At 42.9% G+C, this 16,115-nt stretch overlaps 1 protein-coding gene across 1 annotated transcript in view; it reads right to left on the bottom strand.

Moving 5' to 3' along the window:
• The window catches only part of LOC130550388 (uncharacterized), a 105,845-nt gene that overhangs the window by 71,498 nt on the left and 18,232 nt on the right, over positions 1–16,115 (bottom strand). Inside the window, exons 7-8 of the mRNA XM_057327840.1 lie at positions 8,208–8,396; positions 7,792–8,013 (exon numbers count right to left, since the gene is read on the bottom strand). Coding sequence (XP_057183823.1) covers positions 7,792–8,013; positions 8,208–8,396 — 411 coding nt within the window. The remainder of the gene's footprint in view (positions 1–7,791; positions 8,014–8,207; positions 8,397–16,115) is intronic.

Below are 16,115 nucleotides of genomic sequence, written 5' to 3'. Positions count from 1 at the left end.
GGGTCCTGTGAACTCCTGGGTAGGCACAAATCAAGACTACTAGAGATGCCCAGAGAATCCTAAAGGGGAGAGTCAGCTACCAATTTTAACAACTAATGCAAATCAAGAACCAATATTACAAATTGAGATAGAAGGGAAAACTATACCAATGATGATAGACACAGGAGCAGTTTATACATGTGTCAAATCAAATTATGCATCACACCTCCCCCTGTCTGTAAAATTTGCAAAGACAGTAGGATTCTCGGGAAAAATACAGCTAATTCCAATTACTGCTCCAATTTCCTTATAAACAAAAAATAAAAGTGTGACCATGCCAGTCCTGATATCAGATCAGACTCCTATTAATCTGTTAGGAAGAGATGCATTGTGTAAATTGGGTTTACAAATTTGGTGTTCTACAGAGGGATTGTATGTTGATATGGTGGGAACTCAAATGACTATATCTGAGCCAAAAGCAAATGTATACTGGATAGGACAAATAGAGGATGATGTAAGACAGACGATTAATAAATGGGGTAGATTCATTGAAGCACAGATCCCTGAAGCACAGACACCCAAGTCAGGATTTCACTGCACAATGAACTATGACCCCACGAGGAATGCAGACACAGAAAAGAAAAGGCAGGAAGGAACTAAAGAACAAAAAATTGAAATGATCTCACAATATATCATAATAAGTAAACGGGGGGCAGCCATGAAAATAATTGAAAATGATTTCATAATGAAATGGTTCAATGTAGATGATTCTATTCCACATACTGTATATCTTTATATGTAGGGAAAAATTGGGAAGCAAAAGATTTAGGACCAATGATGAAAAAAGCTGCACAATGTAAATGGGAGCCTACAATAAATCCATTTATTTTCATTCTGCTGACAAGAACTACATCAACATTTTGTGTGGAACTTTATTGTTAGGAACTCTCCAGGAAGTAATGAAAAACCAAAAGAAGCAAATATAATTTATATCAACACATGATTGACAGGGAAATATCAATACTGAACTATTAATGCAAGTCTAACAATTTATCAATAATGCAATGAAATAATAGGAAAAAACAAGAAGTAAAACAAATAAAAACTTTATAATTAAAACTTATTTTCAAAAATAAAATTTGACAGTCAAAATTGTATTATGTAGGGTATGTCAACCTAAACAGATACGTATTTAATTGTGATTCGAATTGAAAGAGAGAATCCAGTTGATGAATGTGTAGAGGGAGAGAATGCCAGGGACGTGGGGCAGAGCAGCTGAGGGCTCTGGCCCCCATGGTGCTGGATTTTAATTATGGTATAGAAAAAGTCCAGCCGTGAAGGAACAAAGTATAAGTGGAGAGGTGTAGGTGGGAAAGGTGAAGGGGAGTTAAATAATAAAGAGCTTTGAAGGTTGACTAAAGAATTTGTAGTTGAACTGGTGAAGAACAGAAAGCTAGTGGAGCTGTGTGGGTAGGAGTGTGATATGATCTGTTAAATTGATTCATATGATAATCCGAGCTGCTGAGTTTTGAATGGATTGGAGGTGATGAAGAGATTAATTTTGATACCAATGAGGTAACAGTAGTCATAAGGGGAAGTGACGAGGGCATGATTGTGTTAGGCAAGGAAAGGAAAAGTCTGGAGATATTGCAGAGATGAAAGAATGCAGTGCGAATTATACACTATTAAAGGGCTTGTAAAAACAGGAGTACTAATTGAAATAAACAATTATTGTAACACTCAATTTTAAAGCAACCAATGGTATCATCAAGGCCAAGCTCAATAAGATATGTGAAAATACTAAACTCTTTACCTCTTGCACTAATGAGCTATTGCATGCAAACTAACAGAAACTCGCATTTAACACCACATGAAATGCTTACAGGTCGACCTATGCCGGTGCCATGCAGCAGAGGCCCATACAAAGGACTCCCATTAGAACAATTACAACTGGAATTGAGATCATATATGAGAAAACTAACTGCAATCTATAAAGCTTTGTTTGTGCAGGAAAAGAGAAAGGAGACTTGTGAGGAGACGTGTGAGGAGACTGAGACCACATGTCCAATTGTCCCAGGGGATCACATGTACTTAAGGGAGTACCAACAGGAAGTGTAACGAATCCAGGAGAGAGGAAGCTTCAAAGTAGTGACAGCTACTCCAACGGCAATCCAAGTAAAAAGAAGCAACATGTGGCATCATTTAACCAGGGCACAAAAGTTCCCAAAGAAAAAACAAGAACTGGAGAAAACCAACTTGGAATAGATGGATAAGAATATCAAAAGGCAAAGCAATGAGGTGCTAAGTGTGGCACAAGGAACCGAACAAAATAAGGAGAACATGCTTGATCATCATATACTTGCTGCAAGTTCAAGCTACAGTCAACACCACCGCAGCTCATAACACAAACTCTCCGCCACACCATCACTCCACCTCCCTTAATTAATATTGTGGAAGATAGCATTTCGTATGAACAAAATACTGAACTGAACATTTTGTGGGAAACAACACAAAGTAACCCATAGTATGAATGGCAACATACACAACACAGAGCTAAAAAAAGAAAGACTATTTTGAACTAAATCACATGTAAACCTATTAATAATAGTTTCAAATCCATTCAATTATGAAAATTGCGCTAAATTCAACAGAGACTTTTGCCAAATTGGGAAAATAAATAAGACCATATTATCCAGCTGAATGTTGAGGCTTCTTAAGCAAGTCTAGACTGAAGCATTTCTTCAACTATAGACCACAGATGAGAACTAATTGTAGTAAAAAATAAATAAATAAATAAATAAATAACCAAGAACATGAGCGCTTTGTCAAATCCACAAGGGTTATCAATATGGGACAGAAAAGGAAAATGTAGTGTTATTTGAAATGTAAATATAATGTTACATGGAATGTTGGGGCTTCTATTAGAGCTCCACCCCCTCAGGCATCAAAAATGAGAAAAGGAGAAAAAATAAGTCCAGCTGAAACTTGTGAAAATCAAACTATATCTTTACCCGAAACAGACCTGTATAAGAATCAAACTATAACATATTGGATTTATGGAAAAAGGAAACTTTTACCTTCCTTACCCCTCGGATGGAGAGGAAAATGTACTAGAGTACGATTAATAGAAGAAATCAATATAATAGAATGGAATTCAGAATCCTCAGTGGAAACATAACAAAACTAAGCACAGAAGTAGGAGAAGTTATAACAGATCCTAAAGTATATATAGACTCCATAGGTCAGCCCAGAGGTATACCAGATCAGTTCAAACTACGAGATGAAGTTAAATCAGGTTTTGAATCTATTTTCATTTGGATTTCACAAAATAAAAATACAGAAGGGATAAATTATATATACTACAATCAACATAGATTCATTAACTATACCAATGAAGCTTTAATTTCTTTAGGTGAACAATTAGATGCAACCAGTAAAATGACATGGCAAAATAGACTAGCTCTTAATTGGATGTTAGCGGACAAAGGAGGTGTGTGCGTCTTATTTGGAAACCAATGTTGCACATATATCCCTAACAATACAGCACCAGAAGGAACATTTACAAAAGCTATGACCAAACTCAAAGAATTACAAATAGAATTGGCAACTAATGCTGGAAACGAAGAAAAAATATGGGATTGGTTTAATTTAAAGTTAGGATCATGGGGAGCATGATTAGCCAAATTAGGAATACTTTTGGGAGTGACAATTGGCATTGGAGGATTATTACTTTGCTGTGCATTACCTTTATTAAAATCCCTAATTATCAAAGCCACTGTTAAACAAATGGAAATGTTAAGATATTATGATGACGAGAAAAGAAATCTAACTCACCAAGAATGTCATCAAGATATACTTTACAAAACAGTATTGATGTTGCAAAGGGCAGATGAATTAGTAAAATAATCTTCACATTATGTATGTTTTGTTTTGTTTTCATATAATGCATATTTTGTTTGCAATGCATATTTTATTTGTTTTCAATTATGCATATTTTAGTTTAATGCATATTTTATTATTTATTAACTGTGATAACCACAGGCAAGCGCAGAACCAATTGCACGCACATGCTTTGAACAAGTTTATTCTTAACTATAATCTTTTGTTGTATCAGGATCTTTTACTTTCTCTTTGTCAATGGTAGAGAAAGAGGTTTGGTTCTGATACACTTCAGAGAAATGTTACATAAAGGGTTATTGGTAATGAGAAATTGTGACTATTTAGTCATTAGATGGTTAATCAAGAAAACCGAGTTATGAAGCAATTCTCTGAATGAAATCAGTCAAATGAGACGGGACCGTCTCAAAGGGGGAAATGTTGAAGATTTTATTGACCAAAATATAAAGGAATCATGTACACTTTACATTACTATTATAAATCTATCTCTACATAAGATCTGGTCTTTGTTAGCTCATCTCTAGTCGTAAATACCAGAGTCTTTGTTAGTAACCCCCCTCACCAGATAGGAATGCTGAGATCAGACATCTGTTAAAGGTATCAGGGTAACCCCCAATAACTTAGGTGTGTGTGTGTGTGTGTGTGTGTGTGTGTGTGTGTGTGTGTAAGGACACTATAAAGGTCTGCCCCCAACCAGGGTTGGGCAGTTGCATTGCAATCCAACTCGGCTTTGTTCCAAATTTGTGAGAATAAAGTCTAACTACTTTTGGTTTCAAAACCTTGACTCAAGAGTCGTTTCTTCAGAATCAAAAGAGGAAAAACCACAACAGAAGCCAGTGAAGTTGTTGAAGAACAGGAGATATGCGATCCATCTTAGGAGTTCTAGTGATTATTCGTGCAGCTGAGTTCTGCACTAACTGTAACTTGTGTAAGAGTTTGAGGGGAAGACCATAGAAAAGATCACTGTAGTAGTCGATACGTCTGGTAACAAGAGCATGAACCAAAGTAGCAGTGCTCCTTGTTGATAGGGCAGGGCAGATGCGATTAATGTTATGGATGTGATAGTAAGCCGTCCGAGTGAACTTGTTAATGTGCACTTCAAAAGACAGAGTACTGTCAAGGATAACCCCCAAGCTTTTAACCTGTGTTGAAGGAGCAATTGTACAACCATCAACGCACATAGAGAAACCGCTGGACTTAGACATATTATTTCTTGTACAGGTACCTACAAGAAGTATCTCTGTTTTACTACTGTTAAGCTTAAGAAAATTACTTGACAACCAAGCTTTAACTTCAGACAAACAGTTAAAAAGAGAGGATGGAGGAAGTTCAGAAGTGGGTTTTGAAGATAAATAAAGCTGGGTGAACATAGAGTTAAGTGACTGTGTAAGACAGAAACAAAATGAAGAATAGGCTACATTCTGTAACTAACAAAGACTGATGAATAGTTTCTATTAGAAAAGGTCAAAAAAGCATTACATAAATCAGCTTAGTGCAAATATGATGGTATAGAATCAGGAGGATTTGAAATATCTTTTATAACAGAAAAGAGGGTTCTTGGATTCCCTTCACTAGACATAATTAACTGTGAATAGTAGTCAGATTTATCTGTAGAGATAGCAGTTTTGTAGTTTTTCATATGCTCAGAGTATATCTGTTTGTGGACAACGAGTCCGGTTCTAACATACAGATGCTCCAGACAGCGACATTGGGCTTTCAGCCTATGCAAATCAGGGGTGTACCAAGGGGCAGAATTAACAAATGAAACAGTCCTGGATTTTAATGGTGCATAGGTATCAAAAAGTGATCCAAAGTTGTAAGATTGTTTTTACTGGATAGGGTAGCTAGTCCTTCAGTAAATGCCAATATATCAATGCTCTTAATATTACGAAATGAGATGGTACGACTTTGATTACACTTGAATAATGTTAAACAAGCTGTTAAACAAGCTTTAAAGGATACCAACAGATGATCAGAAAAGGTTAGGTCAGAAGCCGTGCAGCTACAAGGGGTAATGCCGGAGCAACAGACAAGATCAAGTGTATGGCTTTTTGAATGAGTAGAAAAATTAATACATTTTTGTATGCCAAAACTATCAAGACAGGATAAAAAATCCTTTGTGTAAGTACTACTTTCATTGTTGATGTTTATATTAAAACCAACAACCACAATCACATTAGGAGATAAAGAACTCTAAATTGAAAAAGATAGAAAAAACTTTTAAAAAGTCAGTGTTGGGCTTAGGTGGACGATAAACATTAACAAGAACAGTCGGAACTGGGCCATTAATCTGTAAAACAATGGACTCAAATGAAGTGAATTCAGGCACAGTTACACACAACACTTTTCACTTCTCGTTGTATATAACTGCAAGACCTCCACCGCGACCTGACGCGCAGGGCTTGCAGGTGTAAACATATCCCGGCGGTGTAAACTGATTAAGATGCACAAAATCATCTTTATACTGCCAAGTCTCAGTTAAGCAAAAAAGTCAAACTTATGATCAGAGAGTATATCGTGAAGCACAGGACATTTGTTAGAGAGTGATAGCAGAGTCCAAAGGAAAGAATGTCACTTTGAGAGCCTGTAGTAGCTGACCTGGTAGGGATCGCTAACAAGCTATGGTCAACAGACTGTGATGTTTTCCTTATTGGGCGAGATTTTCAAGACCAGAATGTTCGTATTGTGCTCGAATCATCAATGTTGTAGCTCCGTCGAGAACCCAGATGGGCATATTTACGCCGCGGTATGAAGATGATATCCTTATTGGAGAGCAACACTGATGGTAACTCGGAGTGGCAATAACGGAGCTGATGAAGTTCTGGTGCCGAGTATCGACGAAATATCGGGGCTACTAATGTCCGATTGATGAAAGGAAAATCCAGACAAATGAAGCCAATACCGGCATCTCGGCAATCCTCATATTTTCCCACCTGAAGGCCGAGGACAATAGATCTCAGGAAGAGTGGAGAGCGGCAAAACAATGTTGAAAAATCAAAGTAGGTAGGACGGCAACAACGGCAATCGGGTATAGTAAGTTTACATCAGTGCGTAGAAGCTAAACCACTACACAAACACAGCAAATCAAACAAAATCAATTCATCATCCAGAAGCAGCGGCAGCAAACTGAGTTCGCCCCGGAAGTCTGCGGATGTGTGATGTGAGATGTGTGTATCTTTCCAAATCATACTCATTCAATTGAATTCGCCATAGGTTAACTCCACTCAAAGTGTAGTTACATCAACAAGCAAAACTGGAATGCTTCTGAGATAAATTTCAAGTGTCCCCGAAGGGATATGCATACTTATGCAATAAATAATTCATTTGTTTTTTATTTTTAGTAAATTTTCCAAGTTGTCACAAATCTTTTTTTGTTGTTTAGTCATTATGGTGTATTGCGTGTAAATCCATGTAAAAAAAACCCCCAAAATTATAGATTTAAAGTAGTGTAACACAGAGCAGCAACGTAACAAAATGTAAAAATGAATATTTTATTATTATTTTAACTGAATTAATTGAATAATCCAATTGATGAATTAGAAAAAAACAATGTTGTGTGTTGTTGACGTGCTGTTGACATGCAACAGTTCACCTGATTGCATAAATAAATAAATATGAGACAAAAGCTCATTCATGGTAATTTTTGCCCAGATATCTTTCATTTTAGGTTCTTTCTGACTTCATGCTATAGGCTATATCACACAGTGAGTTGTTGCCAGCATTATGTGTCACCAATCAACTATATAAAATGTAAGATGACTGGAGTAGGGCAGGTGTGTTAAATGTGTTCAAATATTTAATTGCGTTATTTTTCCATAACGTTAATTATAATTAACATGTTAAATGGAAAGTCCGATTAAATACCCTCCAAATGTTTTAATATCATGTAACATTTACTTCATGCTTATAATGTACCTGTCTCTTTGGCAGAAGGCATGCTTGTAGGTGTTCTGAGGGCAAAGCCTTGCGCATTCAATGAGGCACAATACATTTTTGACGGCCAGGCTGGAGAAAGATTCATGGAGTCGTATGAGGAGGAACCAAAGTCTGAGGGGGTAGAATCAAGAGTAGGAGAGGGCCAAAAAGAAGGGAAACTATGAGTTCTCCAGGATTTGCCCCGAGCAACAGTCAAGGTGGCTAGGAGACAAAGGTAAGAATGAAAAAAGAGACAGAAAAGTAACAAGATAAATAAGCAACAGTAGAGACAAAAAACACATGGAATGAGGTACATATACAGTACCATATGAGCAAAATTTAAATACACAGTTAGGCCATATTATGTTTAGAAGCTCCTGCAATCATCTTATTAACTCATCTTAAAAACTAATTACCTGTCTGTGTACCATCAGGCAACAAGTAGGACTGAGCAGAGAAAAGAGGAATAGGAGGTTTGGCAAGCCCAGGAAGAACAGTGATGGGTAACATATGAGGGGTTACAACATCCTCAGCAGAGCCAGAGGTCTCCATTTGCTCATAGTCTACAAGTCCCCCACAGGGCCTTTGGGGGACAGATACAGCAACTTAAAGACAAAAGGAAAATAAAAGCAGAGAGATTTAGAGCACAAGTCATGATTACATACAGTATAGGGACGTGCGGTCAGGGGAGGCAACTGAGACATCAAGAAAATAAAAAAAAACTAATAATAACATAAAATATATTTGTCAACTGGTCTATGCTATAAATTTGTTTTCTGTATGATTCCAATAGTTTTTTTTTGTCATTTTTTTATAGTCAAAACTGTTGAATTTAAGCATTTCCCAGTCAAATACACGAAAGAAACGTGAGCTGCGGCAGCGACGAGGCAAGCCTCACCTTGGACTGCACTATCTGTCTCATACTGGGTTGATTCATGCAATTGGCACATGCCTGTTTCTGTCTCTCTGTATGCCGCCAATATCATATTTGTAGACACGTTAATTATACACCCAGACAGTGGCGTAACTTTGTTTTGAAACTTGGTGGGGACAAAGACGACACAAACAATAAATTGTTTCTGTAACAACTCGTTGGGAATATTCATGGCTGTCACAAGAGCGAAAAATGTAGGTGACTCCTGTAACCCTGGTTAAATAATTGTTCATATTGTTTATAAGATTTCTTGACTAGAATATTATGCCCCTCTATGTCGTAAATTTGTCATAAATAAATATATGTATTTCTGAAATTAGTTTAAGAAATGAGCAACAACCAGTCAGAGCAGTGTATTTTTTAGCTCCGCCCTCCTGTTTACAGGTAGCGTCGCGTAGTTGGAGGACAGACGCAGAGCAACAGAGAGACATGTTCTTATGTGAGAGTGTTAAAATGGAAAAATATAATCCATAAACCATGCAAACTGCATAAAATCTGAGTGAATCGGATTGTCATTTCAAGATTTTGGATCATCAGGTGTTAAACGGGAAATCTAAAAACTGATGTGTTGACTCGGTGAGTTTATCACTGATATAACTATCCTTAAAAACGAATGATAAAACATTGGTTTATTAGTATTGTATCTGTTGTATGTGTAAGAGGAAAATGATGCAATATTATGATCTTGTATGGGACGGTTTGTTTAATACACTGTTATTAGGCCGGACCGCATGGTGTATCGCATGTTCGCAGTGGCTGACGCCATTTTGGTTATACGTGCCTGTAAAGGAAAAAAAAAGAAAAGAGAGAGAACTTGAATGGACAGGTAATTGAACAGAATATTACTGTTATGGCAATGATATACATGTATGCGTTTTATTTGTTCCGTGTGTTGTATATCTTGTATTAAATCATTTAATGCTACATTATATTGAAAATGTATTCTGGTCTGCAGATAGGCCAGGTTTTTTTCTGTGTGGATATTCTTCTGAATTGGATTCCTTTAATTGATGGCGAGCCTCCCACCTTGATGCGGAAAGTATAACGGACCTGGAGTAAAGGACACTACTTATTTTATAATTTCTATCCAGACAAGTAAGAGAATTCATTCACAGAGACTGATTTTTTGACTTTATGGGACTGAAATGATTCAGGAACACATCTAAAGGAGTTAAGACTGATCCGTTTTCTTATTGGAAAAAAATATTATTTTTTTGAGCCTGAAACTGAATTCGGTGTGGGTAACATACATTACTGATTTAATGTTTTTTATTGTGTTCACTTGATTGCAGTGATTGTGATTGTAATTACTATTAGAGGGTGCACCCAAGGTATGTTTATATATATATATATGTAGCGGGTTCGCTGAGATAAGGAAGGAAGAGGACGAGGTTGGCGAGTCTGACACGAACTTTATTTCACCAAAAAAAGAAACATAAAAGTAAACAGCAACTAAATCCACGGCTTTTCCTTCAGCCTGGCTTGCGACGCTCAGTGTCCAGCAAAAGTCCTCCTTTCCTGACTGAGGGGTTTCGGTACGTGGCCGTCCGTGTCGAGCCCGTCTCTCTCTCACCCCATTGTGTCTTCCTCGGGTGTTTATATTGTCTCCCCGCGCCCTTACTGGAACGAGAAACAGGTGTTGACTGTTTGCAATTACTCCACTCACTTACCGCTCGTCTCCCGGCTCTCTCTCCTGCCGCATCCCTCGCTACACCACGCTCCCCTCACCACATACCCCCACCGCCTGACTCAGGCCGGGGAACCGTCCGGCCTGCAGCCCCCCCCTCATTCCTGGAGAGGAAGTCGGCTACAACCATTCGCGCACCCGGCCTGTGGACCACCTGGAACTTAAAAGGCTGTAGCGCCAGATACCAACGGGTGATCCTGGCGTTGGTATCTTTCATGCGGTGGAGCCACTGCAGGGGAGCGTGGTCCGAACAGAGGGTGAATTCCCGGCCCAGGAGGTAGTACCTAAGGGTGAGAACGGCCCATCTGATGGCCAAACATTCTTTTTCAATAGTGCTGTACTTAGTCTCTCTCTTTGAGAGCTTGTGGCTAATGTACAGCACTGGTCGCTCCTCACCCCCTACCTCCTGTGCCAGGACAGCACCCAGCCCCCTGTCCGACGCGTCAGTCTGCAACAAGAAAGGGAGAGAAAAGTCAGGAGAGTGTAAGAGCGGCCCGCCACACAGGGCAGCCTTCACTTGGGAAAACGCCTGCTGGCACTGCTCTGACCATTGGACCGGATCTGGCGCCTCCTTTTTAGTAAGATCAGTCAGCGGGCTGGTGAGGTCTGAATAGTTGGGCACAAACCGTCTGTAATATCCCGCCAGCCCCAGGAACTGTCTTACCTCCTTTTTGGTCTTGGGACTCGGGCAGGTCGCAACGGCTGCGGTCTTATTAATTTGGGGCCGCACTTGCCCGTGCCCCAAGTGGAAGCCCAGATACCTAACCTCCACCCGCCCAACCGCGCACTTCTTCGGGTTGGCCGTGAGACCGGCCGCCCTCAGCGCTCCCAAAACCACCCTCAAGTGTTGGATATGCCACTGCCAGTCGTTGCTATAAATAATGATGTCATCCAGATAAGCAGTGGCATATGCCATATGGGGTCGGAGGATACGGTCCATGAGGCGCTGAAAGGTGGCCGGCACCCCGAACAAACCGAACGGAAGCGTCACGAATTGGTGTAAACCGAACGGCGTGGTGAAGGCAGTTTTTTCTTTAGATAATGGCGATAGGGGGATCTGCCAGTACCCTTTCGTTCAAACGTCGAATAAAAACGAGCCGTGCCTAGCCGGTCCAGTAACTCGTCGACCCGTGGCATTGGATAGGCATCGAATTTCGATACCGCGTTCACCTTGCGATAATCCACACAGAACCTGACCGAGCCGTCCGTCTTGGGAACCAAAACTATCGGGTTCGCCCAGTCACTGTTGGATTCTTCTATTACCCCCATCTCGAGCATTGCCGCTAATTCCGTCTGAACCACATTTTTCTTGTGCTCAGGTAAACGATAGGGCCGGCTACGAACTACCACGCCCGGCACCGTCTCGATATGGTGCTGAGTGAGTTTCATGCGACCCGGTAGGGGCGAGAACACGTCTGCGAATTCCGCCTGCAACCTGGCTATGTCCGTGAGCTGGGAGGGTGAGAGGTGATCTCCCCCTGGAGCCAGATCGAGTGATTGTGGTTTTATATTCGCTTCTGGTCCCAGATCATCCTCCCCACTAATTACCGTCGCCAGCAACACGGGCTCCACCTCCTGCCATTTTTTAAGGAGATTGAGGTGGTAAATTTGACGTGCCCCGCTCCTATCTGACCGTATTACTTCATAATCAAGATCTCCCACTTGCCGTGTGACCTTAAACGGCCCTTGCCACTTGGCTAGTAATTTGGAACTCGAGGCGGGGAGTAATACAAGCACTTTTTCTCCCGGTGAAAATTTCCGGAGGTTGGTTCCCCTGTTATACAGCCGGCTCTGTTTATCCTGGGCCTGTAACAAATTCTCCATAGATAGCCGCCCCAGTGTATGGAGCTTTGTTCTCAGGTCCAGGACATGTTGAATTTCATTCTTGCTGTTGGAGGGTCCGTCCTCCCAAGTCTCTCTCAGGACGTCCAAAACCCCTCGGGGCTGGCGTCCAAAGAGAAGCTCGAAGGGGGAAAACCCCGTGGAGGCTTGCGGGACCTCCCGCACAGCGAATAAGAGGGGTTCTAACCATTTATCCCAATTTTTGGCGTCATCGTGTACAAACTTACGAATCATGGTTTTCAACGTGCGATTAAACCGTTCTACCAACCTGTCTGTTTGAGGGTGAAAGACGCTGGTACGAACCGATTTAATGCCCAATAATTCATAAAGCTCGCGTATCGTACGTGACATGAACGCCGTGCCTTGATCCGTGAGGATCTCCCGGGGGATCCCCACGCGGGAGATGACGCGAAACAGTGCCTCCGCCACACTTTTAGCGGAGATGCTGTGGAGCGGCACTGCCTCGGGATATCGGGTTGCATAATCTACTAAAACTAATGCAAATCGATGTCCTCTCGCTGACCGCTCTAATGGCCCGATGAGGTCCATACCAATTCTATCGAAGGGGACCTGCATTAGCGGTAGAGGGCGCAATGGCGCTTTTGGGGAGGCCGGAGGGTTTACCAGCTGACATTCACGACACGAGGCGCACCACCTGCGTACGTTCTCGTGAATGCCCGGCCAAAAAAACCGGGCCATGAGGCAGTTTAGTGTCGAGTTTTGTCCTAAATGCCCCGCCATAGGATTACAATGTGCCGCCTGGAAAAACATTTCCCGGCGGCCCCGTGGTACCAACAACTGGGTTGTATCTTCCTTTGTTTGAGCGTCTTGGGCCACTCGATACAACCGGTCTTTTATAATTGCAAAATAAGGGTAGAAGCGCGGTCGTTCAGGTTGGAGAGGTTGGCCATCCACATAGCGAACCTGTTCCCAGGCGAACTTGAGTGATTCGTCCCGGGACTGTTCCAGAGGAAAGTCACGCGTTCCGAGAGGATTCGCCCCTCGGATCCGCTCGCCTCCCCTGTAACAGCCTCTCCCGCCTGCACAAGCGCGCCGTCTCCCTGTGCCTCTGGACCCCAAGCGACACCCGCACATAAGCACCCCAATAATTCCGTGAATGCTGGCCAATTGGTTCCCAAGATCAGCGGGTGTCGGAGGTGTGGGTTAACCGCCACCTCCACTCTATGCTTTTCTCCCCTGAATTGAATAAGGACGGGGATTAAAGGATATCTCACCACATCCCCGTGTACGCACCGTACCCGAACCATGCGGCTATTATCCAATGCCCCGGGCCGAACCAGGCTTTGATGGATGGAGGTCTGGTTACAACCGGAATCCACCAGAGCCGGGTATGTACCCCCCCTATACTCACAGGAATTTGGTACCCTCCGTTCTGACCGGGGGCAGCCTGCGGCGTGTCGGGCACCCGGACCATCGTACCGATCTCCATCACTGGACACCGATCGACCCAATGGTCCGGGTCTCCGCATCGCCAACAGGCCGGCCCAGGCGTCTCCGCCATCCGAGTGGCGGGGAGTGGAGCACGGGAAGGGCGCGGAGAGAGGGTGGACCAATTGCCGTCCTGGAATCCCCGGGGCGGAGCACGGTACGCGCCCGTGTAGCCCACGGGCTGTGGGAACCGTCGCCGAGGCGGCACTCGCGGTGGACCGGGGGACGGGACCTAGGTGCAGGGACAGGATGGGGAGAAAGAGAGAGAGAAGAGAGTGAAGATGGGGAGAGAGAAACAGCCTCCGGAGAGGAGAGAGAGACCGCCGGGAGGGCTTCGCCAACCCCGGGGCACACCACCATCTGGTCTTCCGCCAGGTGGATGGCTGCGTCCAGCGACGTCGGGCGGTGGCACTGGACCCACTCGGCCGTTCTCTTGGGAAGCCGAGCGATGAACTGTTCCAGCACCACGCGGTCAATGATGTCCTCGACGTCACCTTTCCCAGCCAGCAGCCATTTGCGGCAGGAATCCCGGAGCTGATGGGCCATCACGAAGGGACAGCCGCTTTCGCCCAGCGACCGGAATCGCTGACGATGTTCCTCCGGGCTACGGCCAACCTTCTGGAGGATGGCCCTCTTCAGGTCGTCGAAGACCAGGAGGTTCTGGACGGGCAGTGGCCGAGCCGCCAGTTGCGCTTCCCCCGACAGCAACGGCAGGAGTCGCCTCGCCCAATCCTCCGGGGGCCAGCCGCTAGTTTCCGCCGTTTTCTCGAAAAGATCGAGAAATGCCTCGGGGTCATCCTCTGGCCCCATTTTTCGACAGCGGCAGGAACGCGGCGGTTGTCGCGGGTGCGGACGCTTCTGCCCGAACCCCCTGGTCCATCCAGCTCCGGAAGCTCTCGCGGTCCTCTTGCTGTGCCTGGAAGACAGACTGGAAGCGGAGCTCGTGGTCACTTCGAAGGTCCAGCAGCGCCTGGTGTTGCTCGCGGTGGAGGACCGCGAGAGACGCGATGATGTCCGCAAACGGCGTTCCCGATGTTGCCTGCATGGTGGCGGTGTCCCTCCTACTTCCTTCCCGGGTTTCGGCACCAGTGTAGCGGGTTCGCTGAGATAAGGAAGGAAGAGGACGAGGTTGGCGAGTCTGACACGAACTTTATTTCACCAAAAAAAGAAACATAAAAGTAAACAGCAACTACATCCACGGCTTTTCCTTCAGCCTGGCTTGCGACGCTCAGTGTCCAGCAAAAGTCCTCCTTTCCTGACTGAGGGGTTTCGGTATGTGGCCGTCCGTGTCGAGCCCGTCTCTCTCTCACCCCATTGTGTCTTCCTCGGGTGTTTATATTGTCTCCCCGCGCCCTTACTGGAACGAGAAACAGGTGTTGACTGTTTGCAATTACTCCACTCTCTTACCGCTCGTCTCCCGGCTCTCTCTCCTGCCGCATCCCTCGCTACACCACGCTCCCCTCACCACAATATAGTTATTGTGTTTTCTCTGATCATTGTTGTTATGTTTAAGTGAAGAAAAATAAACACTAAAACACTAAAAACTCAGAGTAAAAGGAACTTTTATGGTTAAACTTACCTTCTGCCTCTGTCTATTTCTCAACACCACCACCACCTCCTTTTGCGTACCTTGTAGTCTTCTGATAATATTGTCTGGTCCAATAGTAAGTGAGTAAAGACCTGCTACACTCCTCCTCTAGAAAACAGTATAAAAACTGCGCCGCTTTATCGACGGCTTCACTGGTGTAACGTTAGTGCAAAAGACGCATGATAAATAATGTTGACACTGCTGTGAAGCAGTTTCGAATCCGCTGAACTCACTATTCTAAATTTTCACATCACATATCAGATCTGCTTCCATTTGTTTTTAAACTATATCATGTTTTCATCAATAGATCATTTAAAGCATGTTGTGCTTTATTATATGTAAGGATGGCTGTTGCCGTACGTAATTAAACGTATTAATTTGTGATAAAATTAATGTTTTAATGTTTTAATTAATGTTTGACACAGATTACCTGTCGGTGGGTCAAGGATTGAGACGTTTGGGAACCCCCTGCTAATAAGGACAAACATTCAAGTATACAGGGGAAACAGATGGAAAAATAATATCTTTAAAAATCTTATTTTCACTTATTACTATGGGCATTGCCTGATAGGCTACAAATATACAACAAACCTTCTAAATTTTGTTTTGAACTCATGAAACTACAAAGTTGTGACTTTTTCCATTCATTGGAGTTTTCTATCAAGTATCAAAATGTAATTAATCTTGCAATAGACGATAGCAACCGCATGTTAAGAACAATAAGGACGAATATATAGCATCAAAGTGCAATTAAGTGCAAAATGTTTGGTACATGTATGACTTGAACAGCCATTTTCAAATATTTTCATCATTTTATTAAAAAT

This window comes from Triplophysa rosa, unplaced genomic scaffold (assembly GCF_024868665.1).
Source record: "Triplophysa rosa unplaced genomic scaffold, Trosa_1v2 scaffold2_ERROPOS903570, whole genome shotgun sequence".
In the NCBI taxonomy this organism is placed as follows: Eukaryota; Metazoa; Chordata; class Actinopteri; order Cypriniformes; family Nemacheilidae; genus Triplophysa; species Triplophysa rosa.
Note: the sequence above shows the minus strand (reverse complement) of the source record. Positions and strands in the feature narration are given on the sequence as shown.